This window comes from Equus caballus, chromosome 2 (assembly GCF_041296265.1).
Source record: "Equus caballus isolate H_3958 breed thoroughbred chromosome 2, TB-T2T, whole genome shotgun sequence".
In the NCBI taxonomy this organism is placed as follows: Eukaryota; Metazoa; Chordata; class Mammalia; order Perissodactyla; family Equidae; genus Equus; species Equus caballus.
In genome coordinates this window covers 63,123,862-63,151,017 of record NC_091685.1, presented here as the reverse complement: position 1 = coordinate 63,151,017, position 27,156 = coordinate 63,123,862, and the positions used below count along the sequence as shown (strand labels likewise).

Below are 27,156 nucleotides of genomic sequence, written 5' to 3'. Positions count from 1 at the left end.
TTCCTTTGTCCTTCCTCACCCCATCTCTCTAAGAAAGTCCCAAATGAATCCACTGCTCTACTGCAGTTTGCCCGAGCCCCCTTCAGATCAGGTCATTGCCTTTGAGCTGGCCATTCTCCGTTGGCAGCCCTGGGCCCTCCCAGGCTTCATCTGAGGAAACCCAAATTTTCCTGCTTCTGGTTGGGTTTGACCAACAGGAGACACCTGGCTGGAGTTTGAAGGGCCGGAGGAGAGAGAAGTCGGGGTATTGTGTCAACTGGCCCTTCTGCCCTGCACAGTGTGAGTGGCTATTTCCCTACTGAGAGCTACAGGGAGCTGCAGTTCTCATGGGGTTCCAGTAACCCCCCCTTACTAGAGCTCCCCCACTCCTCCGCAGAGGCCTCACCATCCCTTACTGATTTCCTGTATCCCTGTCTATTTTGTAGATGATTGACTCTCCTCAATTACGCCATTTGGGTGTGCCAGATGCTTCTTGGCTGAACTCTGGTAGTTACACGTCTTAACATGTTTCATGTTAATTGGAACCCATTCCGGTGTTCCCAAGCCAGCAGGATCAGCATCACCTGGAACTTGTTAAAAATGTAGATTTGTACTGAGTCAGAAACCAGGAGTGGGGCCCAGCAACTCACTGGCCTGTGATGGTGATGTGCACAGGGAGGTTCTACAGACCCTGTGCCCTCTAGGCCACCCGTCCATTCGCACAGCTGTGGACATCAACTCCCCCCCGACTTGGATCTGGGGACACAGCGCAGGTGGGGTGTTGCCCTGTCTTACTTTATATAAAGAAGATCCATGTGCTTTTTGCCTGTGCCTCCCGAGAGGCAGCTCTGATGGTGTGTTTGGAGTCTGTGCTCCTCACTTCACTGAAAACAGCCAACCAATTTATTAACCATTTGCTCAGTAGAAGTTTAATGGAGAAATATCTGTTTAAAACAATCAGTCAAAAAGAACAGCTCTTTTACAAACAAGTTATGGCAGTGACGAGTCAAAACCCCAGGCTTGGTTTCCTGTTCCTTTAACCCACCCCTAGAAGGGGGAAGAGGCAGGTGAGAAGGAATGATGGGGCTGTTTAAATGTTAGCTGGGGGAATTACAAAAATACACTCTGATGTAGCAACAGGGGTGTCGTGAAACATGCCATGGGCGGGGGGCGGGGGGAAGACAACCAGACAGGAGCTTCTGCGCCCTGCGGGTGGAGACCTGGAGGCAAAGCCTGCCTCAGTGCCTTGGGGAAGAGGGAATCCTGGTACCCGGCTGGCAGGTCTGGGGCTGGAGACATGCTGTTTTGGGGATCACCCGGACACCTGGGGAGACAGAAATGATTAAAATGGCAAACCTGATAGTTTTCCTGACCCTTCACTCCTATTGGCCCTCGTGACCGAGCAATGGAAAGGAGGCAAGGAAAAGCTACCAACTGAATGGATAGCCCCTGAAGCAGCAAGAAGGGTTCCCTCACTCCCTCTACACGCCTGCTCTCCCTGGCCCTGAGTCCACTGGCAGGACTGAGGGTCAAGGTGGGGTCTGTGGGCTGGGCCTTGGGATGCATGGCATAGGCCCCCTGCCCAGAAACAGTTTTCTTGTCCCTGGCATTTGGAACTCATGTGTAGTAATTCATTTCCCGAGGCTAAATAGCCTCCTCATACTGCGAGTGCTCTGTAAGCCTGGTTTCACTAATTCCTCACCATGAATGAACCTGTTCACTTCCCACTGTCTGGAAGGGTCAGGGCTCAGGGCAGCAGAAGAGAGGACAGCGGTATAGGGACAGCAAATACCGAGACCAGTGTGCCCTTTTCACAGATCAGTCTAGGACTAGTCCTGAACCCCAATGCTCCTCCTAGCCAGGACATCATTACACTTCCCAAATAGGGTTCTTTATCCCATTCCCGTGGTAGGGAGCCCCATTCCCTCCAGCCTTGTAAGTATACATTGGTATTGGCTACTCAGAAGTCCACAACAGCTCTGGCAACAGGAGGCCCCCAGGATGGGGAAATCTCAAGCCAGTGTAGGGCTGGTTGGGGTGTGTGTAGGTGAATAGAGGTAGGGTTTAAGCTGCCCGATACGGACTCGTAAATATATATCCATATCAGAACTCAGCAACCATGAGTATGTGGAGAGAAGAAGTAGAGATGGTTGCAGGAGAAAGGAGAGCAACCAATAATATCTGAATGAGCTGGTTAATGTTTCCAATGTTTCCATCAAGAACTTTCCAGTTTTGTTTCAGTGCCTTTCAGTTGGAAGCTTAATAGAAGAATTAGAAAAACCAATTTCCTGAGTAGGGGTTCAAATAGTTTTTAAAAAAGTAAATTGATTGCGCCTAATGTGACTGATTTTAAACTGTCTTTAGGTAAAGAAAATGTTTGCAGTTCAGATTTAGACATGAGCTTCAATGTTCCTTAAGAGCCACTTTAAAGAAAAATGTCTTTAAGATTCGAAATAATTAAATCCATGTTATTTCTGAAAGATTTGCTCGTGGGTACTGCACAGATACGGCTTAGGAAGAAACAGAATGCTTGTTAAGGTTCCAAGAGCATGACTTCAAAACCAGTGCAGGTTAATTCAGCGCCTTTGTAGATTAGTCATTCTGCTAAAATAAACACAGCAGCCTTCTCCCTACAACTTAATACATATGTCCATATTTGGCAATGGGCCTTTTGCAAACAAGCTGGCCTACCTGCAAAGAGTGACGTGGGCTGCCTCTGTGCTGAAGTGTGGGTGCCAAAGATTAACACATGTATTAATATACTTTAAAGGAAGATTATCAACGATCTGGCTACCTTTCTTGTATGGGAAACAAAAATAAAAGCGCACATGCAGACTTTTTTCTTTTATGCGTCTGAGTCAGGGGAAAGCCTCACTTGGGGAATGTTTTGGGAATGTTTTTGACCAACTGATTCGTTCTTTCTGTTCGGGTGAGTTTCTAGACTGTTTAAGGCAGAGGCATGAGACTCTGCAGATAATCATATTCCCGTATATGAGTTAAGGCACGTATGCTCGATGGTTGGGATTTTCTTAGATTTTTAGGACATTCCACTATACTAGCTCCCTATGCCACTCAAAGTTATGTATGGGTTGATGGGCTGAGGAAAGTCGAGTTTGTAATGACTGGGCAATAAATTAGGGTCTTTGAGGTTTAGTATCTGAAATGTAATACAGATGCATGAGTAAGCATGCCCATGGGGGCAAGAACAGACCAGAAAGGACAGAGGAATAAGGGCAAACAAGCAAACAAAACCGAAACAAAAATGGCACCTGGAAAGAAGCAAAAAGTGAGGAAGGATAATGATCCCTTAGTCCCTATTCTAAAAGCTGCCAGGTCAGTTGGCCTAAATTCTCAAAGCCTTACTCAGCGATGATGCCATCGACTGCAAGGAATCAGTTCATCTCTGGCAAGGCGGTAGGATGGGCAAATGATGAGGGGAAGAAAGAAAAGCAGAAAGTGTAACTCCAGGTCCTAATGAGAACTCCTTGACTGGAGAGGAGTGGGGAAGTTTAATGGTTTTCATGGAATCCAGTCACCTCGAAATATAGGAGGGAATGGGGGATAGCCAAGCTGTCTTTGAAGGTAAAATAGTAATATCACGGCCACAGAAATCAGGCTCTTTGCAAATGGCTACGGGTAGGTCCAGCTCTTGGTTCTTAGAGAGAACGTCTCTGAGGAAAGGTGAGCTGAATGGTTGTTACGGCAACCAGATACGAGGACTGGTCCACTGAACTGTCCCCATAGTAACTAAGCTCCTGGAGAGCTATAAAGGAATTAGTTATCTTAACATACTACTATTATCCCCATGGTAACCAGTCTCTAAATGGCAGTGGTCAGCCTCAAGGAGCAATCCTAGGAAAATCTTTGCTCCCTAGAGAAAGGGTGGGCATAAGGCGGGGAGGTGAGTTTACCTCCCAGGCCGCCCAGGAGCTGAACACCTTGAGGTGGTGTGGGGTCCGTGTATGTGTTTGGGGGCTAATGTGCTTCCAGTTCTGGGAGGAAGGCTAAGACAGTGGGGATAAGAGTTTTCTTCTTGCCCCCAGCTCATTCGTGCTCAACTCACTCATGGGTTGAAGTGGACGGTGCAGCTGGGAGGGGCTCCCCTTCCGGCTACGCATTACCATTCTGGTGCAGGGTGCGCCGGCGCTGGCTGGACTGCATACTCAGGACCAGGTACTGCCTCATGAACTCACTGAACCGCTTCTGGTTGGCCAACTTCCGGGCAGACTTCCGGGCCCCAGTGAATCCCCCGAACCTCTTCTGCAGCTGCTTCTGCTCCATCTCTCCAGCCTCATCCATGCCAGGCTCTGTCCCTTTCTGCAGTTGGAACAGGCTCCTGATGCGAGGCATTCTCTTCAGATGCATCTCGGAGGCTCTTGGCTGGTAAAGAGCAGCCACCACATGCTCTGACTCAGCAGAGCTGAGTTGCCTGGAGCCCCTGCCCATGACCTTGGTGCATGGAGTCCAGAGAGGGCTGGCCAAGACCTTCCCTTCACACTCAAGGATGCACACCTGCAAAGACAGAGGTGGGAGGAAGGATAAAGACCAGTGATGTCTATTAGTCCAAGGCAATGAGAAGATAAAGTCCCTCTATCATCTATGTCTGTAATGCAAGCACTTCTGAGGCATCTCAAGTACCATGCAGCAGTTTTACATGTGGTTTGTTAGGTTCATAGAATTTCAGAGTTGGAAGGAAACAGAAAACTATCTGGTCCAGCTCCACCATTTCACAAATGAAGAAACCTGGGGCTCAGAGAGGTGAGGTTAACTTACCCTAGGTGACACAGCAAGTTAATGCAGAATGAGAGCACCAAAATTGCACCCAGTTATAGCCTTTTTTGGGCTTTTGGAGCCAAACACAGCTTGTGAGGGTCCCCCATAAGGATGGATTTTATTTTGCTCTTTTATCAGGCTTGGGGGAGGTCAGATTGACTGAAGAAATTGGGCATGTCAAAGTGTGTAGTTAAATCTGCATGGTTATTTGAAGGTCACCAGGTAAAGATCAACCTTGGTGGTGTTAGTTCTTCACCCTACATACACTATTCATCATCATCTGTGCATGATTTATAGAAAGTGAGGGTCAAGGGTCTAGGCGGGTTGGACAATCTGGTTCCAGATGAGGAAGAGGGACCATGAGATGCAATCCAGTAGACTCGCCAGGCTCCTGGGAACTTGTGACGCTGCTCTGCCTCTCCAGGTGTCTCCCACTTCTCGTCTAGACCACCAGCCTGACCACGATGTTTCCCCATCCCCTTCTGACTGGTCGTGACCTGGGCCCCACCGTCTCACATTCTTGTCTCTGATTTGGTCTCCTGGAAGCCTCTGACTCCAACTTTTCTTCCTATTTACTGGTTTGGCTTTACCCCAAATGCTCCTCTCTGTGTTTCTGACCTTAACCAGATGAAAATCCTACTTCAGCCTGACCTTGCCGCCATGGGCAGCATGAAGCTGCAGGGTCTTTTCTCAAACCTTGGAACTCTTGCCTGGCTTAAGGACACCAGGAGTTACTGCTCTCTGTGGCACATGAGAAGACTGGTGTGTGTGCCCCATAGCCCCTATCTGGGGGTCAAAAACACTCAGCCAGGTGTTCAGGGTGGCACAGATGCTCTACTGGCAAGTTTCTAACCTGATCCCTAACCAAGGAGTGAGATGTGCATGCAGCTTAAATCACAGACCTCACAGGCTGTTCCACCAAACTCTAGAAAGATCTCCTTCAATCCTACTTCTCCTGCAAGGCTTTGCCACCCTTGACCCTGACCCCCTTTTGTCACTGCCAGGCTTCTCCAAGATGTGATGTGCACTTACGCCTCTACCTCAGCATCTTCCACTTTCTCCTCAACTTGAAGTATGCTTCCCACCCTCATCCACGCCACTAACTTTGCCTTCTTGAGGACCACCAGTGACTTCCCAGTCACGGGACCTAATGGTCCTGCTTAGCCCTCATTCTCCTTGACCCTGCAGCATTTGGCAATGCAGACAACACCCTCTAGAAAGTTCTCTTTCTGATATTGCACTCACATCTCAGACTTGGTGCTCCTTCCTCCTGTGTTCCTAAGATTCTGACTTTAAACTTCTTCTCCGCTCTCCTTACAATCTGCCCCTTGGTGACTTTGTTCATTTCTGTGATTTTGGTCATCACTTTCTCAGGGTATCCCAGGTCTATATGTCCAGCATCTGATATCTCCTGAACTTCAGACTCTGATCTCCATCTGGAATCCCCATCAAATTGCCTGACCAGCACTTTAAGTGAAATTTGTTAAGAATGAAGTCCACCTTCCCTTCTGGGGCAGAGGCTGCCAGTTGCCCATTCCATACTCATCTCCCCTCTTCCTTACTAACAGAATGCTTGTTTTCTTCCTGAAGGCCACACGTATGTTTCCCAACCTCCTTTGTAGCCAGAGGTGGCCAAACACATATAAATGGAAGTGACCAGGTGGGACTTCCGGGAAACTAGGGGGCTGACTTAGCTAGGAAGAACATCGTTCCACTTCCTCCAGCCTCCTGCTTAGAATGTGGACATTTTGGCTGGTGCTCAGTTGGCAATCTTGAAACCAAGAGGTGACTCAGAGGATAGAAGCCATATGAGGATGGCAGCCATTTACAGGTAAAGCAGAAAGAGAATGAATCTGGGACATTGGTGATGGAGTGGAGTTGTTATTCCAGCCCTGGACTGCCTGCCTCCCGACTTTTTTATGAGAAATCAAATTTGTCATATTTAAGCCACTGTTACTTTAGGTTTTTGTTACTAGCAGGTGAATTTGCTTCTTATCTGATATACTTTCCCCACCCCAAGTCTGCCTTTCTGCTCAGTCTCTGTGTGTCTGTCTCTGAGTGTCACCTTATTCCCCAGTTGACTTGGGTTTAGAATATCTGGGCATATCCTCAGCGTCTCCCTCCTCCCAACTCCCATTATGCCATCCAACCAGTATGTAAGCCTGCCCCTCCTTTCCATCCCCTCTGCCTAAGTACCTCTTAGGGTGCAGTGGCTTCCTAACTGATCGCCCCATCTCTGACCCCAGCTGCTGGCAGAATAGTCTTCCAGAAGAATAGATCTAGTCACATCATTACTAGCCCACAACTGTCCAATATTTTGTCTTTGTCCAAAAAACAACTCCAGACCCCTGAGTGGAGCATTCAAGTACCTCCGCCATCTGGTCTTAGCCCATCTTTCAGTCTTATTTCTGATTCCTCCTCACTGCACCCCTACCCCTGGCCCTGCCATGCCTTTTCTCACTATGTTCCCGCTGGGAATGACCTCCTTCCATCCATCCTTTGGGGCCAGCCAAGCTCCAGAGTGACTCCTCTATGACACCTTCTTCTAGTTCCCTGGCCAGAATTGCTCTCTCCTGCCTCTGTGTTCCCACAGAACTTTGTATTGCTCTTGTGGAAATTTATGTGGTTAATATAATTATAATACCTCACAAGGCAGATTATGGCAAATTAGAGACCTCATCTTACTCATGCTAAGATCATTTACAGGAATCTTCTGCATCTAGTAAATAGTGGGGTTTCAACAGAGATTTGTCAACCTGAGTCGAATCAATTAAGAAGTCACCTTATGCTTAGCTAAGTGTGAAAAAGAGAAAATTCTTTTAAAAAAGAAAAAGGACGAGAAAGAGAATCTCCGAAAGAACAGGAGTTTCAGCTTATTGCAATGGGAACTCGCCCCATCCCCCGCCCCAGCACTTGGTAAAGGCTTCTGATGTCATACTTGTCACCCTGTACAACTCTCTGTTTACCTGATTACTTGTCTTTCGCATTAGACCAGGGTTCCCAACCTTTTGTGGGTCATGAACTCTTTTGAGAATCTAAAGAAAGCTATGGACCCACCCTTTCACCATATAAATGCACACTCATGTCAAATGTGCATACAATTTTAGAATGTTCATAGATCTGCTTTTCTTTTCTTCTTCTTCTCCTCTAAGCCCTCCAGTACATAGTTGTATATTCTAGTTGTAGGTCCTTCTAGTTCTACTATGTGGGACGCCGCCTCAGCATGGCTTGATGAGCGGCGATAGGTCCGTGCCCAGGATCCTAACTGGCAAAACCCTGGGCCTGTGAAACAGAGCACGTGAACTTAATCACTCGCCCATGGGGCTGGCCAAGGGCTCATAGATTTATAAAACCATGGACTCCAGGCTAAGGACCTCTTTACTTGGCTGTAAGTTGTGCTGTAGGGAGAGTCTATATGCATTCCAGCCACCTAATACCTGGGATATGAAGTGGAGACCATACTGAGGATGAGAAATGGAATCAACAGGAGAAAGGATGGGATCTGCAGCTGAAGTCACCCACTAGCCATACTGGGAACCAGCCCCAACTCTTCTTGTGTAGCAGCAAAGCGTTGCATAGAATGCTAGCACTAGGAGGACCCTTAGGCAACACCTGGTTCAATGGCTCCTACACCTGGGTGTGAATCCAAATCACCTGCAGAACTTTAAAAAACACAGAATTTCAAAACCCAGCTAAATCCCTGAGGAATAGAACCACAGTTTAAAACATTTTTACAAAGTTCAGGTAATTCTGAAATTTGCCTAGGTTTGGAAGTCACTGATGTAGTCCATGTTTGCATCTTACGAGGAGGTTTAGTAATGTGTCCAAAACTACACTGTTAGAAAACAGTATAACCCGAACAAGAACTCAAAAGTTTCGAGTCCCAACCCAGGACATCTCCTACTCAGTGTCCTCTGTGTGCTTGCAATACGGATTAATGGAAATTAACGAGAGAATAAGGATCCTGAGACAAAAGGTAAGGTTCTGATGGGAAAGTTGCTCATTTTCTGCTGGACCAGAGAAGAGAAAGAGACAGTATACGATGGGAATACCACTTACCTTCACTGGTAAGGCTTCCAAGGAGCACCCTCTGCCAAGCCCACCTGCTAGCCAGAGGCGGTGGTTTTGGCACCTACTGATACTCAAGCTGTGGCTGTTCTGAGCAAGTCTTTTCCGTTTGGATTTTTCTCAGAGATGCTGGCAGAACTAACACATCATCGGTGCCAACTCGGCAGAGGTACATAGAGAAACCGCTTTTTCACACTCACAATGTCACTGGATATGAAAGAATCGTGGGCAACTTCCATAGATGAAGAGGGCGGACTTTTGAACAACGATAGCTGCAGACTGGAGTGTTCTTTAAGAATCACTACTGAAGCTTGTTAGAATGCAAAGTCTTAGCCCACACCCCTGGAGATTCCGAGTCAGAAGCCAAGGGTGGGGCCCAGGAATTTGCATTTGTAGCAAGCACCCCCAGGTGATTCTGAAGCTGGACAACGCTGAGAAATTCTGCTTTGGAACAAGCTCTGAGGAGGAAGAAGCCATCATGGAACGCAGTGGTCAGAGATTCTTCCAAAGGGTCACTGGGGTCTGTACTTAGCCTTCTCCTAAAACACTTTGAAGAAAATCACGTAGAACCAATCTGTAGTATGTTATTTCAGATAATTATCCTATTGGGTTATTATTCTATAGCAGTGGGTGCGATTTTGCCCCCTTGGGGACATTTGGCAGTCTGGTGACATTTTTGGTTGTCACATGGTGGGCATGGGGGATGCTACTGCAGAGGCCACGGGTGCTGGTAAACATCCTGCAATGCACGATAGCCCCCCCACACAACAAAGAGTTATCCAGCCCAAAATGTCCACGGTGGTGAGTCTGAGAAACCCTACTCTACAGAGTCAACGAGAAAGCAGGAGAGCAGGGTAGCACTGGGAAATCCAGTAGAAGTGTAGAATTTTGGAGCTGAAATGGACCTTTGCACAATCGGTCCAATCTTTGCAGAATTGGAGCCCCCAATGCTTGTTGAGTTGTTCCTCTCCTTCAATTTACAGGAACAGGTGGAAGTTGTTAAACCTGGAGGCTATTAGATCTGTGAGCCCCTGGGTTTCTAAGCCCAGATGGTAATTAGATTGTGTGTCAATCCGAGAAAATGAAATTCTGTGATCAAACCAGATGCATAGCCTGTATGGAGACTTGACATACTGTTTAGATGAATTAGGTACTAACAAAATCATCTCAACTTTCGATTTAGGAGAAAATTTTGGGCAAATATGAGGAATCCAAATTCACAAGAGCATTTGTAGCACCAGATGGACATGTGAGCTTAATGCGTAACCCTGTGGTCTGAGGGACCCAGCAGCCTCTTTACAGAGATGGGTTAATGGTCTATTAAGTAAGCTGAACACATTTTCACAGCCCACGCTGATGGCATTGCTATATTAAGCCAGGGTTCGGGTGAGCATCTGGAAGTCTCAGATTGGTGCCAAATTGATCTGTAAAGCTGGGCTTGTGGAGAAACTGAGCAAAGGGCCATTTGGATGTCTGGGATCAAAGATTAGGGAAACAGGCACAGGAACCCTTAGGAAGGAGCAGAAGAAGGTCACTGAGATTGCCAAGTTTCTGCTACTAAAGAATGAAACCACTTCTGACCAAGAGAGATTTGGGAGCTGTTTCCTTCAAGAGGTGCTGCTAGAATGCCCAAGGGCTGACACGAACAGGCCAGCAGATGAATAGTGCAAAAGAAAAACGTGTAAGGAACTCCTACTGCCAATCAACCACTGAGTTTTCACATAATGAAGATAGAAAGCGTGAGCAGAAGTTGTTCTTTTGCTATTAATAGAGCTTTAAGAAGTTTTAAATAAATTTCCACAGATCTTTCTTGGGGGTTACCTTCTGCTTTGTCTCTACAGCAAATCAGTGAATCTAGTTTCTTCTACTTAAGCTGATGGGGTAAGTACCATCCATATTTAGGTGAAAGCCCAGGACATTGCAGTGGGTTTGGGTGTGTGAGTCATTTACTGACCAAAATTATAGTCTAACAAAAAGCCAGCCATACTTGGACCATACCTAATCGACCTGGAGTGAGAAATAAAGAAATTCTTGATGAAGCCAAGGGTCCAGAGGGTTCTGGGAATAGCTCGGGCTTGCATAATTTCATGGAGGGATTGGGAAGGTGGCCTTGGCTGAAATATCTGAGTCCCCCCATCATTCACAGAGTGGACAGACCCAAGGATTGTGATATTTGGAGATGAGATGTGGTTGCCTACATTTTAGGCATTTCATAAAACTTTTAAAAATAGATTAAAAGTGAATACAAACTAGAAACCAAACAACCAGGCAGCCAGGTCCCCAGGGGGTCAGCAGGCACTGTGAGGGGTTCATCCTTCACTGTGAGGCTATAACTGGCCATTTTCTAACTTGTTTCAAAGAAGTAACTCACAGTGTTAAACCCAGAGATTTAAGATGCTATGGAGAAATGGAAACATGGTCCAAATTCTTTACTGGTTTCCAAAGACACCAACGTAAAAATCTCTGCAGTGTCTGCCGTGGATGTACATACCTATCGGAGATGAAAGTTCTTGCAATTTTACCGTTTCCACAGGACATGCCTATTGAGCACTTCTCTGTACCACAGACTGTGCTACACGCTGGGATCCCCAGAACCATCAGAAAAGGAAGCGTGCACCTAATGGTGAGAGATGGACTAGCAAATACAAGTATCTGCAGAGCACAAAGGATGGAGAGGCTGGCTCTATTGGGGGCAGGTGGAGAATCAGCAAAGTGTTCTTGTAAGAGGTGAAACTTAATGTTGGTTTTGAAGGATGAGGGGGATTTATTAGCTGAGGGAGGAGGGAGAGGCTCGCACAAGATGGCAGGGCTAGTTCCAGGAGCAGAGGGAAGGCCAGGAAAGGAAGGCGAGATTTCCTGGGAAGTGTGGAAAGTGATTGGAGCCCAGGAGAGAGGAAGGGAGGAGTGTACCTTTGGGAGTTCTGTGTCACCTGAGGGGAGCCAAAGGCCTGGGATATGGGTATGGCATCTCAGAGGGAGAGAGTACATAGAGGTAAGAAGCAGGAAATCTTGGAGATCACTTATGTTTAGTGGGTAGGGAGAGGAACAGGAGCCCCACAGGAGGCAGCAAAAGGAGAGTCAGAATGGAGAAGAGAGCCAGGCAAGTTTGCCAAGAGAGGGCAAGGAGCAAATCAGTCCCAGGATTCAGTGGTTAGGAGTTGCTGGTGACTTCCAAGAGAGCAGTGAGTGAGTCAAAGTTGCAATCTTTCAAGAAACATGACAACGAAGGGAAGGAAAGAGCAAGCGGCGGAAGGGGAAAAGGAAGGAGAATGCTCAGCAGGAAAATCAAGGGTACAAAGGAAGGAGGAGGAAGAAGGGGCAGGAGCACAGACGGGAGGCAGGTGGGGAGGACAAAGACAGAGCCCAGGGTGGCGGTAAGGAGGCTGGAAAGAATTTGTACTTGTTGGGCTCCGTCTTCTCAGTACAAGGCAACCCAAGGTCATGGCGTCCAAGGGGCTGGGAAGGTCACTAGTGCTTAACAATCAGGGGTGATGTTTGTTCCAAAGAGAAGTCGGAGCCAGTGCAGGAAGAGCTTGGTGTTTGGGTCTGTCGGGGCTGTGTCTGCTCATCCTTAGAGCGTTAGCCCAACACAAATGCTTGGTTTCTATATTTGTACATTTGCCTTAAGGAACAGTAGTTACTTTTGGTTGTTTTTAAAGGTTGAGGAGTTTGAAACATGGCATCTTTTGAAAAAAGTTTATCAGACTATAAAGAAAAAATAATTGTTGTATTGGATTCGATAGGAGAGGAGTAACTATTTAGACGGAAATGAAAGCAGTTGAGAAAGTAGCTTATTTAATGAAAAGAAATTTAATGCAGGACTTGCACCTCAAATTCAAAATTTAAAATATAAGCGGGCATTTAGGCATTTATTGTAGAGTTATCTATAATATCAAAAAATGGAGGGCAACATACATACTCAACAGGAGGGAAATGGTTAAATTATACTATATTCATAGAAAGAAATTACTTAAAATAATGTTTAATAACACAGGAAAATTATCCTGATATAATGTAGCAAGTGAAAAAACTGGGATTCTTCCTCTAGTGAGTTTAAAGGTGATTTTAATTTTCATTTTTTATACTTCTGTGAATTCGCTAAATTCTCTAAAATGCGTATACATTATTTTAATAATGAGAACAAAATGGCAGCATGGGCAGGTCTTCATTTGAATGTGGTAAAGTGGAAAGATGACGGGGTTTGTGTTCAGAAAATGCTCAAGTCCTGCGTCTGTTTCCTGCTGATCACATGACACCGGGTGAGTCACATGACCTCTAGGTGAGGCCTTAGTTTCTCATTCTGGATCTGCTCTGGCGGAGGGAGAGAGGAGAAGACAGCGATGCTCCCAGACCTACCCCAAGGCTGAAGCTGTCGAGAGCTGGGTGGAGCTTCTCTCTGCAGGCCAGGCAGTCCTTCTGGCAGCTGCTGGACACGCTGGAGAAGAGGCTGAGCAGCAGGAGGTCACAAAGCAGGATTTTCATGGTGCAGGAGCCGGGAGCCAGTTGCTAAAACACAAGCGAGGGTGGGTGGCAGTTAGAACAGCCATTCTGTGTGGGCCAGTAGGGGCTGGGGGCCCTCGCACAGGGGATGCAAGAAAGATACTCTTTGGAGGGGACGGTGTGAGGGCCCGAGATTCACCTCCCAGGAGGAAATGGATTGTCAAGGGCACAGGTGGTCTGCTCCTGCAGCCAGGCCTAATGGTCATGCAGGGACTAGTGTCTGGGCTCCTGGGGAGAGCACACCTCTGCGATTCCTGCCACCCAGCTGGCCTTGACATGCACGAGTGATTCCGGGGAGCTAAAGGCCTCACTTCGCAGCTTACCAGTGTGTGACCTTAAGACAACCTTTCCAAGTCTCAGTTTTCATAGCTATAAAAGGGGAATAGTGGTCCCTGCCTTGTCACAGGGCTGTTGCAAAGATGAGATGAGATCCGCAAGGAAAGTTTTGTAAAGTGCCTTGCAAGAGTGAGATGCGTCAAACATGAGATTTACGAGTGACTCATGTACCTTGTCTCATCCTCCCCAGCCCCGACCAGGAGTGACCCACGTCCCAGAATGTGCTCTTCCTGGAGGCTTCTGCCACGTTGCTTGTCCATTTCCCCTGCTAGATGTGAGCTAGCTTCCTGAGCACACAGCCAGTGCTATGTTCACCTTGCTCGTCCACGCAAAACACAGAACAAGGTGTGTGGAGTTATTTATTGAAAAATGAACAAAGAAACTATTCTAAGGGGATAGCTCTAATGATGACTAGTTAGTTAGCTCAGTAGTTTATATTCTTTGTGCAGGATGGCCTGAAAGATGCACAGTTTTTCCTCTTCCTCTTTACATTTATCCTGTGATCAAGCCTCCTGGATCAGAAAGCTATTTCGTTGGACTGCATCATTTTGGGTCCTGTAGAACCATCTTTACTTGGAGGATTTAGAGAAAAGGGGAACAAGGGAACTTTCTAGACATGTTGTGAACATTCTTGATTGGGCTGTAGGTCACAGGGGTGTATACATTTGCCAAAAACTATTGAATTGTACATTTAAATTCTGTGCATTTCACTGTACGTAAATTTTACTGAAAAAAAAAGAGTTCAGTGTAGGAAAACAAAAATAATTGCCTTGATGGCTTTTTCACCAGACTATACTGAGAAAAGTATAAGCTTTGCTGCTCAAATGCAGTGTGTGAGCAGCATCATCAGCATCACTTGGCATCTTGGTAGAAATGCAGACTTTCGGGCCCTACCCTAGAACCACTGATTCTAGATCTGTGTTTTTTAGCCAGATCCTCAGGTGATTTGTGCAGATGCTGAAGTTTGAGAAGCACTGGTAGAAGATGGATGTGAAATGGAGCAAGTCAATAGGAGGAGGAAGGGGATGCTGCAGTTGAGGTCACCCAGTGGCCATATGGAGAGACCACCCCAGCTCTTGTGCATCATCTAAGGATTTCATACCAAGAGGATGTCGACTAGCATATGCTCAATCAGTGTTTAAGTCAATGAGGTGACATTTGAGATGGGTTTTGAATGACGAGTAACAGTTTGCCAAGAGGACAAGGAAGGGGGCATCTGAGAGACTCAGGAAGCAGCCTTTTCAAAGGCATAGAGGAGTCAGAACCATAGCCTGTGAGGGGATAGGGAGCGGGCTGGTGTGCTGGGGCCACCTGCCTGCACTCCCTAAGGGAAGCCCCCTGCCAAAAGAGAGGCTTGATCCAGAGGAATGGGGTCTGCTTTGCCATCCTGAAGGGTTTGAGCTTTACCCTACAGGTTATGAGAGTCCCAGGCTGAGGAACATGAGCATCTATACAAATGAATATATCTCAAACGCAGTTTTTCTTCTCTATCCCGAGGGCCAGTACCTTACTTGAGATTTATTGCCTTGGGTACTGTGATAGCCTCCTAATTAGTCTGCCTAATGATCTGGCTTCCCACCAAGCCTTCTCCAAATTGGATGATGTCACTTCTCACTTAAAATAATTCTATAACCCGCGTTGGGACTCAGCATTGCTCCTGCTCACTTCTCTAGCTTCGTCTCCCATCACTCGCCCTTGTGCCTCCTCTCGTCCTAGTGAAGCATGTATAATTCCCAGCTCTATTGGGTCCTTAATGCCTTGGTGAAAGGACTTCTTGGTACTTGCTCTTCCTTCTGCCCAGAACGTCTGTCTCTAACTGATACTTCATACACACCTCAAGACTTATGCCCTCTGGGAAGCCATCTCCAATCCTGGTCTGCGTTAGATGAATCTCCTCTGCTTCTACAGCATTGGGATGCAGCACATCCTAGCCAGAAGCAGGGGAGGCTCAGGGGCCTGCCTGTCAACCAGGCACAACACATCTTTGTCACAGAGTTGTCATGATTAGCATTTTCTCATCTGCTCGTCACTACAGACTGCCTGGGTTCACATCCCAGGTCTGCAACTCAACCTCTGTTTCTCATCTGTAAAAATGGGACAGTAATAGGACCTATCTCTTGTGACGATTAATGGGTTAATGTTTGAAGGAGTTAAAATGGCACCTGGCACATGGCAAGTACTATAGAAAAGCAAGAGCCCACACAGAGCCTTCACTCTATAACTCCATCACTGTCTCTCTCAGGGCACTGATCACGCTGCACGGTAAGCTTGGACTATGTGTCTATTTCCCCTACTGGCTGTGACTTCCTGAAGGGCAGAGATCACGTTCTATGGTCCTCTGTCTTTCTGTCACCCAGCACAGGGCACTTAGAAGATGCTAAAAATGTTTGATAAATGACAGTGGAGTATCTCAGGAGCCATCATCCTTCTCCTTAGCAAGTGTAGGGTTGAGGAGTGTCTAGGAGCCTCTGCCTCATTGGGGGGCCGGGATGCTCATAGCACGGGAGCCACTTCAGGACCTATGTCACTGACAAAGCTTCCATTAGCTAATTGTTCAGTTCAAGAAGGGAGGCATATGAACTAGTTTTGTTTCAGGGCAAGGCAAGATGCCATCCTAAGCTGAACTTCCACATGTGTTACAAACGGCGGTGAGGCATGGTTGGAATAGTTCTATATGCTAAGTTTGTACAGGTTAATTAGGTGTTGGTAGACAAGCTATGGAAGCTCATCACCACTTACAGGTCCATTTTTTTTGGTGAAGAAGATTTGCCCTGAGCTAACATCTGTGCCAATACTCCTCTATTTTGTATGTGGGATGCCTCCACAGCATGGCTGACGAGTGGAGTAGGTCTGAGCCCGGGACCCTCATCCGCAAACCTGGGCTTCCGAAGGAGAGTGCGCGGAACTTTACCCACTCGGCAATGGAGCCAGCCCCCTCTTACAGGTTCTTTTGAAGAGAAAATGAATCTTGAGTTCCAAACAGCCACCATATAAGCAAATGTCTTAAATTTAGGACTACCTTAATAAGCCTTTTGTTTACATTGAGAATTGCCTTTATATTTCTTATTCTACTGACTTTCAGTTTTTCTAGTCAGGAGACATTTTTGTAGAATTTGTCCCGAATGGCATGGCTGTGCTCTTTACGGCCACATGATGGCAGTGCCTGTATGTCACAGAAGAAAGGGAAGGAGAGGAGAAGAGACTGCTGCCTTTCCTTCCTAATACAAAATCGCAATCCAGAAGGTTTGCGTAGGCTGAGCTGATAAGTGGTGACAGATGTTAATGAAATGCTCTCTGGCTGAGGTTTTTCGTGAACTTCATTAACCGGGGCAACTTGCACTTTTGGGAAATGTTTGCTGGATTGACTGATACTTGTTATCTCAAATTCTGGGTAAACGGGTTTTTAGGGTGAGGTGAAGAAAGAAAATGAACTCCTGGGACATTTAGCATGTGTTCGATTTGGTAGCCTTCTTGCATGTAAAATGTGGGCCTTCTTTGGTTTGGCACTAGTCCATGGCACGCCTCTCCTCCACTTTCCCACCTCGCTCCCTCTCTAGCTCCCACCCCTCACTTTTAACAGGTGACCCCACCCATTATTTAAAAACCATCCATACTCAATGCTATTCATTCTCCTCTGCAATTCAAAGAATCCTTAGAACGGGAATGACAGCACAGTCCTATCTCACTGGCGGTTTGTGATATTTAAATGAGATTAATATAAACGAAAGCTCAAAATATATGTAATTATCTTTAAAAAGAGGACAACATTTTGTACTTTTGGATGCTCCTCGCAACACTTGATATGGTTGTGTTCTAGGTTAGGTTAGATTTGGAAGTTTATTGAAAACTCAATGGAAGTTTTTCATTTTTAAGAAGTCTTGACAACATCTATGTGCTTTTTTTGTTGCTTTGTCTATAAGTTAATGCCAATTAAGGTGAAAGCGAGTAATTAGTTAATTCACGGGTTATATTTATGTTTGATCTTTACACTTTGTGACTTTGGGCAAGTATTTCCCCTCTGAGAGCTTCAGTCTTCTCTACTGCAAACTGGGGGTAACAACAGGTTTTTGTTGTTGTTGTTTATTGTACGATACTGACCATCAGTAAATAAAACTTCCCTGAACGTGTTTGAATTTTATGGCTTGCATTTCACTGGTGAGCCAAGCTCAGCTAACACTTCTATAATCTGGACATCTCGTACTGAATAAAGAAACGTTTAATTACCTTTTAGTTCGGTAATGACACCTCATAAATCTAATTGTGCCTCACTGTTTATAAATTATAAACATACCACTGTGTTTCAGCCTTAATCTATTTGCATGTAATCTTGCTTCTAAGGGCAATATAATTCGTTGTTTATCTGTTTGGAGAATTACGTATGAAGCTTTAGCTGAAGCTAAAAGTTAATTGAGTTTTGTCTTATTACCTATGAGAGAGCCTGTAATTTTGGTGCTTTTAGTGGTGAAGGGAAGAGGAGCAGACTTCCCGCTAGAGGTATGTGCGTCCCCATCCTTCTCATCAACCACATGTGTAGATAGTGTTCTTTACAGGTTACAAAAGATTTTTATATCCACATACAACCCTATATCTAGGGTTAATATTATCCCCCTTTTGAGATGAACGTAAGTTCGTAGAGGTTAGGCAACTTGCCAAGATCATCCAGCTTATAAACAGCAGAGCCCTGACTCAAACTCAGGTATTTTGATGCCAAATCGTATGTTCTGGGAAACTAAACTCCCTATACTGGTGCTGCTTTGAAAGGCTGGCAAATTCTGGTGGAATCTCATTGAGACTGTCTCTTTGTATTTAATAGTAACTATTTAGAGTACTATGTGCCAGGCACTGGGCTAGCTGCTTTAGCATCCATCCTGTGGGGTAAATGCTATTATCCCCATTTTACAGTTTAGAAGACTGAGGCTTGACGGAGGAGAGAGAACTTAGAGTGGCAGCCCTGAGACAAACCCATCTGATTTCCAGGCTCATGCTTTCAATGGTCTCTGCAGTTATCTGGCAGTCTTTGCGTGGGTGAATTCATTCTAAGGACCTCCTTTTGATCTGAACTCTGGGCTTCCTGCTCCTCTGATAGCAATCTCTTTATTTTTATTGTTGCCTCTCCCCAGTTCAGAGGAAGTTTTCATTGCCCACCAGCACGGGGGTTTGTCTTTCACACGCCTCATTTCTTTGACCCGTTGCAGATAGGCCTCCTACACAGAGCTGTTACTTCTTCAGGAGCTATTACTGAGGGAGGCCTCTTGAGTTTCTTTTCCTCCTCTGACTAATACACTTACGTTGAAAAAGGTCCCTCTTCTGCTCTAAATTTCCACCTGGAAGGAGGGAATGGGCTTAGAGGAGGTGGAGGCCAAAGCAAGTTCCCTCCACAGACCAGGTAGGCCTGGTGCCGGGCAGCGCTGAATGAGCGGGAGCCCTGAGAGAGAAACGGGAGTCCCAGCTGCTAGCTCGGGCTCTGTCGCTACCCGGGGCATCTTGAGCAAGGCCCCTTCTTTCTCTGGGCCTCAGTTTCTCCTTCTCCAAAAGGAGGCAGTTGGAGGAGATAGTTAATATTTTTGATTTTATAAGTGGCCAGATATTTGTGATTTCCTGGTAAAGGGAAGCAAGAAGGAAGGAGGGAAGAGGGAGCGAGGATGAGGGTTTCACGAGCAAGCAGCTTCAGGGCAGCACAGGGCAGAGGCCAGGAGAGCAGGCCAGCTGGGGGCTCAGGCGAGGGCCTGGAGGGGCCACAGATACATCTCCTCTCAGGCTGCCACAAAGAAAGAGTGGAAATGTATCACTCTTAACCTTGATCTTCTGCTCAAAGCCAACGGGTCCACATATCCTGTTAAAATGGATTTTTAAAAGCTTTTATTTACTTTTATAATAAAATCACTCAACATTCTTTTCAAAAAGATTAGAAAATACAGAGGAGCAAAAGAGCCATGGATCTAGACCAATAATCTTCACGCTTCTTTAACTGTATACCTCCAGCAATCAGCTTTCAGCACAAATTCCCAATTTATTTATTTGTAGGTTGTATACATTATAAAACCAACTAGAGTGCAAATTAAGAAAGAGAACAACATGAAAAAGCCTCGATTTCCTGAAGTCTGGTGGATCGTCGGGCACCCACGTCCCTTCTGGGCACCACTGGCCTAGACTTGCTAACATCTAGTGACGACACTGACGGTGAGTTCTGAGGAAGCTGAGGACAGTCTGACGGGTCTGTCTTCCCAGCTGTCAGCACTGCGCGGCTCCTATCAGGAATGCCACACACGTTTCTTGGCTGAATGAATGAAAAGCTGAATGGGGAGTGGGGGCGGGGAAGTGCAGAGACAAGTGAGAGAAGAGGGGCGGTTGGCTCTGAGCTGTGGTGGAAGGCAGAGCCCTGGATGGTGTATGTGTGATCCACCAAAATTTTCACGAGACCCAGGACTCCTCGGAGGCAAGCTCTCCACTTCCCCGCCAAGCCAGGGCATTCAGAGCTGGCCATGCTGCGTTTCTGCCATGCCGACGCAGCAGCCAGTATTTGAAAAACCACAGGACACATGGAAAGTCAAGACTGAATGTGATTGTAGCCTAACTAGGGAATTGCCCAGAAAATCAGGTTGGCCCTCAAATTGGAGTGCCCCAAATCTCACAGCTAGTTTGTGGTTAGAAGGAAATCTTCATGTTAGATAGTGGGAACACCTATAGACATTTAAATAAAAGTGTTTAGAAAATCCAGTTTGCCTAATGAGTTCCCAACCATTCAGGCCACTGCAAGCTGTTGTCACGATGACTCCTTTTTTCTGAGAAGGGCCCATCCCGCCCTCCCCCCCCCCCAGCCCCGCCAGGATATCTGATAGGGAGCTCCATCCAGACCAGAAAAGAAGATTTCAAAGATTCCTTCCTGGGCTCTGGGCCCTGTAGGCTGGGGGATGAGGCTCAGTGAACCACGTTGATAAAACCATAGAACGCTTACCCTAAACCTCACATCTCTACCCCGCGTGTGTGTGTGTGCGCGCGTGTGCGTATGTGTATTAGCACCATGTAGACAAGTTGAGCTCACTGCCTGGCACACAGTAGGTTCAATAAATGGCAATTCCTTTGCCCACCTTTTGTGCCTTTGTCCCAGTAGCCCCCTCCCTCTCCAAAGCCCTTGACCCATCCAAGTTCTACCTCCTTTTCTGCCCCACTAGAATCCTCGGAACCTGAAGCCAGCGCTCCTTCCCCCGAGTTCCTCCAGCACCCGCTGTCTGGACGACGCCCGTTAGGACTTAATTACACCCAGGCTTGCCTGGTCCTCTAATTGTTTCACTGTTTGTGTTGCCCCACCCCCACTCCATTAGTTTGTAAGCACCCCCGACCCGAAGCGGGAGAGGCGCTGAAGCAGGGAAGACGGGACTCAGTCTTCTCTCTGCCAGCCCTGAAGAAATTACTTAACCTCTCAGCTTCAGTCTCCTCGACTGCAACACGGAGATAATGACACCACCTCCCAGGGCTGCCGCCGGGGATAATGGGTGTGAAAGCGCTAAGATGTAAATCGTTGTACGAATGTAAAGGGCTGTTATTATCACCTCTGTTGAATCCCCCCGAAGCCCCCGCGCGCCTCCCCTGCTTGGTGGAGTGTAGATGATAAACACCTGATTGATTGAATACAGACTAGCTTTGTGACAGCTCCTGTCGTAGGCTCCAGAGAGCACGGGTTGGAGCCTAATGCTGCAATTACTCCCTTCATTCACAAGGCAAAATCTCCTGCATTTTCTAAATCCCCGAGTACCCTCAGCCTTCAGCTGATAAAGCAGGGGCTACGGCCCTGCAGAGAACAAAATTGCACCCCGAAGCCGCCCCCAGGCTGCACCACAGCGCCCTCGAGGGTCAGTACATGGAACCGTGAAGGCTGCTCCTTTATAAGGCAGCGCTTGAAACCCTCCCCTACAGAAGACCCAGCAAGCCCAAATGGACGCTAATCCTTTTTGTTAAAGGTATCACACCATCAGTGGAAGTGTATCGAATATTTCCCTGCCACACTTTATAAATGTGAAAAAGGAGCGTGCGTGCAGCAGCCACCCACAGGCAGTGAGAAAGAGCAGCAATTTCTTTGGAAGGTTTTGATAAGAAGCCAGGCAGTTACTTTTCCCCTCTATGTTGAAAACTCTGGTTTAGGCTTGCTGGCGAATGCCGTGCAAAGCTCATCTTTTGTTCATCTGCCGAACAATGTTATTGGTTATAATTGGGGCAATTATGGGCTGCTCGAGGAAGCGAAACACAGATGTTTAAGCCCAGGATCAGGGTATTCAAGTCCAAAGCAGCTTGCTTTAAATAGTCCATTTCCCTCATCATCCTGCCTTACTTGAAATTCCCCTAGAACTTGCCCATGTTCAGAGTGAAATGGGGGGAGAAGGGGATGGGTAATGGAGGGAGGGGAAGCAAGACATGAAGGGAGAGAGATGCACAAAGAGAGGGAGAAAGAGAAGGAGGCTGAGGAAGAGCAAGAGAGAGTTTGGATGACTTCTGAACGTATTCCACCCGGGCAGAGACCGTCAGGTGGGAGAGATGGGGAGGAGGAGAAAGATGCAGAGAAAGATAATAGACCTCCAAATAACTCAGGGTCTGGGAACCAAGGTCATCCCTGCAGAAATCGATGTGGAATTCACACACAGCGACCGCACTCAGCAGTGTGCTGGTGGAGCACAACGCCCCGGGTGCGACTTGTCCCCACCTCATTATTAGCAATTTCTATTTGATTCCCTCAGGATTAAAAACCTAAATCCAAATTAAGTTCAGTCATACATTGAAAACCAGCCTGAACACACTATGCGGGAAGGAAAGAGGAAGTCAGCCACAGAGAAATCACTCACAAGGGTGCCAGGGGTGGGGGGCATCCCGAGGGCTGCCCTGAAAGGCAAGCCCCCCCCTTCAAGTGCCTACCCCTCCTCTGAGCTCACTCCTACAGCCACCTTTCCTCAACAGATAGCAATGACAAAGTAGGTGCCTCATCTGGGGAATCAAAACTTTTCCTCATCTCCAAGTTCAGCTCTTTCTTCTTCTGCATCTCCCTTTAGGAGGAAAAACCTCAACCCTCCCCCTGCCACTCCCCATCCGAGCCCTGAAAATAAAATGAATGAAGAAATAATCTCACAGGAGGCCTGGAGCAGCCTGGATCCACACTGGACAAAGGACAGAGGCTGCGGCCAGCGCCCCGGCTGCCCTGCTCCTTCCCGGGGCTCCCGGCAGTCTGTCTTGGGGCTGGGATTTGCATGCAGTTGCCTACCTGAGAGCTGTCAGTAGCCGGCTCCTTCGGATGTGAGGCTGGGTTCTCGTATCAGCCACACCAGCATATATATCCTCCCCGGCACACACACAGCCCTCCCCTTCCCTGCCCACCTCGATGACACATCCACACACTGACCCCCTTAATCAAGCCAACGGCAGAGCCTACAATCCTTCCTGGCCGCTGCTGCCCCCCAGCTCTGTGCTCAGACCTGTGACATCCCACCCTCCCCATCAGTCCACTCTCAAGCCTGCTTTACCTGGGCTCCGTTCAGCCAGGATCCCACAGCTGCTTCCCTTTGCTTCCAGAGGCACCCGAGGACTGACGGGGAGCTCTGGCAAGTCAGTCAGAAAAAAGACTCCTGGTGACAGTGGTGAGGCAGACCCCAGCCCTGGAGTCTCCTTGAGCAACGTTTTTGCCTGAAGAGTAAAGAATAGGAATCAGGCAGAAGGAGAGGGAGCTCACACCCGGCTGCCACAGGCACGGAGAAGTCCAGAGCTGAGCTGAGTCAAGCCCCTTCCTATTGTCGTTGCCCCACAGGCAGCAACAACTAGGCCACTCGGGAGTGGCTCCACCTGCCACAGGCCAGGTCAGGAGGTGTCTCATTGGTGCCTGCAGCATGGCACAATGTAAAATGCTGAGACTTCACACTCAGAACGAAGTGTCTGAAATTCTGGCTCTGCCATCAGACCAAGTTGCTCCTCTTTGCGAACCTCAGGTCTTCCTTCTCTAAAATGGGTGTAATACCTCCCAGGATGGTTCTGAGCAGAAAAGCGAGATTCTGTTTGTATTTGAAACATATGAGACTTTTCATAAATGTGAGTTCTGCATGCTTTCTATCCTTTTTACATTAAACAATACCAGATGAATCTAAAAATCCCCCGTCAGCATCTCATGTCACATCAGAGCGCTTTTAAAGCTGCTGCTGTAACTTAGGGTGTCACAGCTAACTGCCTTAGAGTCTCAGAAGCTGCTGAAGACGCCCCTCGGCTCGCTGTGGAGCCTCCTTCCCTTCTCTGTGGGGGGTAGCTCACGGTCAGCCCAGGCAGGAATGTTAGCTTCTGCAGCGTCCTTGGGGGTCCTCCTTTCCTTGCCCTGGGAGAATTGTGCCATGACCTCCTCCTTGGCTCTCCCAAGAAGATCCAAAAATATTCCAGAATCTCAGGGTCTGAGTCTGGGTTGTCCAAGGGGCTGAAGTAAGTCTAGCTCTCTCATCGATCTGAGATGGGTGGAGAAAGATTTGAGAAAGCATCTGCTCTGACTGCTAATGGGTATGGGGATTCTTTTTGGGGTGACGGAAATGTTCTGGAATTAGAAAATGCTGATGGTTGCACAGCATAGTGAATATACTACAAGTCATTGAATTTTACACTTTAAGATAGCGAATTTTATGTTATACGAATTATATCTTAATGAAAAAATAGATGGAAAGCAAGCAAGCAAGCACCTGCCCCAGATTAAGAGCAACAAGTTTTAAGATTAAAACTTCCCTCCCATTTGTATTCACAGCCAAAGGGCCCAGGAGATCTGCACACCCATGATTTTCCACGTAGGTCTCTATTGCTCGAACCTTAACTCTTTGTTACCCCAGGTCAAAGCTCCCGCTTTGAACCTGAGAAGTCATCACGACTGTGGCAGTCTTGCCTCCTGATGTATGCTGGGGTCCCAGGCTGGAGCTTGATTGCCCCGTGTGGTGGCAGATGTTGCAGGTTCCCTACCTAATACCCAGTCCCCTGTTCTTCCTTACTAAACAGTACCCTTGATTTCCTTCTAGGTGGCAATGTGCTCCACCTAGAAGAAAATCAAAGCTACATTTGCCACCCTTCCTTGAAGCTAAGGGTAGCCAATGAAAGTCAATCTGCTAGTCATTGAGTGGGGCTTCTAGCAAAGCTCTTTTAAAGCGGGCCAATTCAGCTAGACAAGTCCTCTTCTTTGCCCTCCTTCCCCCTGCCTGGAGCATAAATGTGATGGCTGGAGCTATAGCAGCTATCTTGGATCGTGAAACAACTTTGAGGATGGAAGCCATGAGCTAAAGATGATGGAGCATAAAGATAAAAGGATTCTGGTAGTCATCTGGTCCCAAGATGACTATGGAGCTGCCATACCAATCCTGGATTTCCAAACTCCAATTTTTTTTTGAAGAGGAAAAACTCAAATATTTATTTCAAATATCAGTCAGGGTTCAGTTAGCTTTTGCTGCATAACAAGCCACACCATAGTAAGAAGCTTAACCAACAAACCATCTATCTGGCTTGTAATACCACAAATTGGCATTTTAGGCAGGGGTCAGCAGCACAGCTCTGGTCTCAGTTGGGCTCCCTCATCATTCTGCAGTCAGCTGCAGGTGGAGTCAGAGGTAGGTTGCCTGGCTGTCCGCTGGGGCACCTGCGTTCTCCTCCACGTGTTTTATCCCTCCCATGTCCCTCATGTCCCTTCAGCGGGCTGGTCTGGTGTGGTCTCAGAGCAAGGCTGAGGTGCGCGCACAAGCAAATACAGTCAAGCAGGGAAACAAGCCGAAGAGGGTAGCATTCCTTGAGGCCTAAGCCATTGCTTTTGCTGCATTTGTTGGCTAATGGCTGTCGCAAGGCCAGTCCAGAGCCAGGGTGGGTGGTGACTTTTCACAGGACAAAGGGGGTGGCTACAGAGAGGAGCCATTGATAACTTCAATCTACCGTGTTTCGCTTAAGCCACTTATTTGGATTCTCCGTTAACGCAGTAGAAAATCGTCTGAAATGATACACCTGCCTTTGAGCACCTAGTAATTCCTAGGGTGTTTGGTAGCTGAATACTTTTTCTTTCCTTGAGGGAAAGAAAAAGCAAGAGTGAAAAGTCACTTAACTTCTCTGAACTTTTTTCCTCATTTACCAAAGGGAAGAGTCAAACCGAATGACCTGGAAGTTCTCTTTGGGTTGAATGAGGCCACATGCTGTGGTCGGCTGTGTCCTGAAACACGTGGAGGGGGAGGCTGGAATGGACCCAGGAGGGTAGTTTACAACCACTGCTGGGTCGGGGAGAAGAACCTTGCCTCTCGGAAAAGCAAGAGGAAACTAGAAAGCACGCACTCGGTGTGGTGCTCACGCTGACTTACAGGCTTTTTCCTCAGCACTTGGCCCCTGACCCGTGGCACTGAGGTCCTCCGGCTTCCCCCAGGTGGCAGGTTGTAGAGCCGAGAGCTGCCTTCTGCTCTCCTGACTGACGGTATACATTTATTAAAGTCGTTGGGGAGGAACGGTCACACAGCCTCATTTCCAACAATTACGAGGCAGTGGAAGTTCACTGCTGCCCAGACTGGCTTGCCATCCTCTTGCAACGGAGAGGCTCCAGCGCGGGGGCTGCAAGAATTAGACTCCATTCACTTCTGACAGGTAAGTTTAGAGGCAGATTTAGAAGCTCTTAAAACAGCCACCAGGACATTTCAGCAAGAGGGAGTGCAAGGGGAAGAAGGCAGCCCTGGGTGGGCTCCCTCGCGGAGCCCCTTGAACCTCCAGCCACCCAGCAATTTTCCCCGTTCAGGTAGAGAGCATCTCACCATCAAGTGTTTGGCGGCTTGGAATTCGCTGATTGACTGTGGCGCCTCCAGCCAGTTGGTCTCCTTAGTAACCACGCCAGCAGGGTCCCAGCTGGAAAAGCTGCTGCTTATTTTCAAAGAGGGCAAACTCTCTCCACGTTTTAAAACACCTTAAATCGGAGCACAAACGGATTTTTGAAAGAGAGAGACACACGTGCTTCTGTACAACTTTGCTTCCAAAAATGGATGGGCTTTATGGGCGATTGAGGAAAGTTGAATTTTAGTGTTCTGTAAGAGCTGGGTTTTAAATGGAGAGTTAGGCAAATACAATTTCAAGGTGAACAGCCAATTATTGCCTTTGCAAGTGTAGGTTTTCCCTCCCAGAGTATCCAGCCACCTGCTGTGCTAGGTGACCTGAGATGAAAGGGAGCTGGACACAGGTGTGCTTGCCCTCGAGAAGCTAGCCTGGGCACAAGACGGATGCTAGCGAATGGTGGCCAGGACGGCGTGCACTGTAGTGGCTCTGACAATCAGGGAATTAGAATGCACATAACCAGGTGCTAATTGTAAATCAGACTGGAAGTGAAAGAGAGAAGTTCGAGTCAGAAGGCAGAGATGACATGATGTTTCTCCTGTTTTTTGAAAAGAATGTTAGGATGCTGAGGATCATTACAGGTTCTGAGCGGGCAGCAGAGTGGCAGCTGGGCTTCACTGTGGGCAAATACAAGGATTGGGGGCTATGTTA

At 47.4% G+C, this 27,156-nt stretch overlaps 1 protein-coding gene across 6 annotated transcripts; it reads right to left on the bottom strand.

The window, feature by feature from the left end:
* Nucleotides 1-881: 881 nt before the first annotated feature.
* PNOC (prepronociceptin) lies at nt 882-26,575 on the bottom strand. Of its 6 annotated transcripts, none has more exons than XM_070256706.1 (4): nt 26,433-26,575; nt 13,177-13,326; nt 4,043-4,491; nt 882-1,303 (listed from the first exon to the last, which is right to left on the bottom strand). In XM_070256706.1, exons 1-3 carry the CDS (start codon nt 26,433-26,435, stop codon nt 4,090-4,092), a joined length of 555 nt encoding a protein of 184 aa, XP_070112807.1. In that variant the 5' UTR covers nt 26,436-26,575; the 3' UTR covers nt 882-1,303; nt 4,043-4,089. The 6 variants fall into 6 exon arrangements, with proteins under 6 accessions (XP_070112807.1, XP_070112806.1, XP_023491983.2 ...); XM_070256705.1 differs by having other exon boundaries at nt 4,101-4,491; nt 26,433-26,544; XM_023636215.2 differs by lacking the exon at nt 26,433-26,575 and adding an exon at nt 23,163-23,741.
* Nucleotides 26,576-27,156: the final 581 nt, after the last annotated feature.

Bases quoted from the DNA above. Each gene is read 5' to 3' on its own strand.
- PNOC (XM_070256705.1), bottom strand. The intron at 4,492-13,176 runs GTAGGTCTGGGA...CTGTCTTTGCAG, and splicing joins TCGACAGCTTCAGCCTTGGG to GTGTGCATCCTTGAGTGTGA. The intron at 1,304-4,100 runs GTAATGCGTAGC...CTGTCTCCCCAG, and splicing joins GCGCACCCTGCACCAGAATG to GTGTCCGGGTGATCCCCAAA.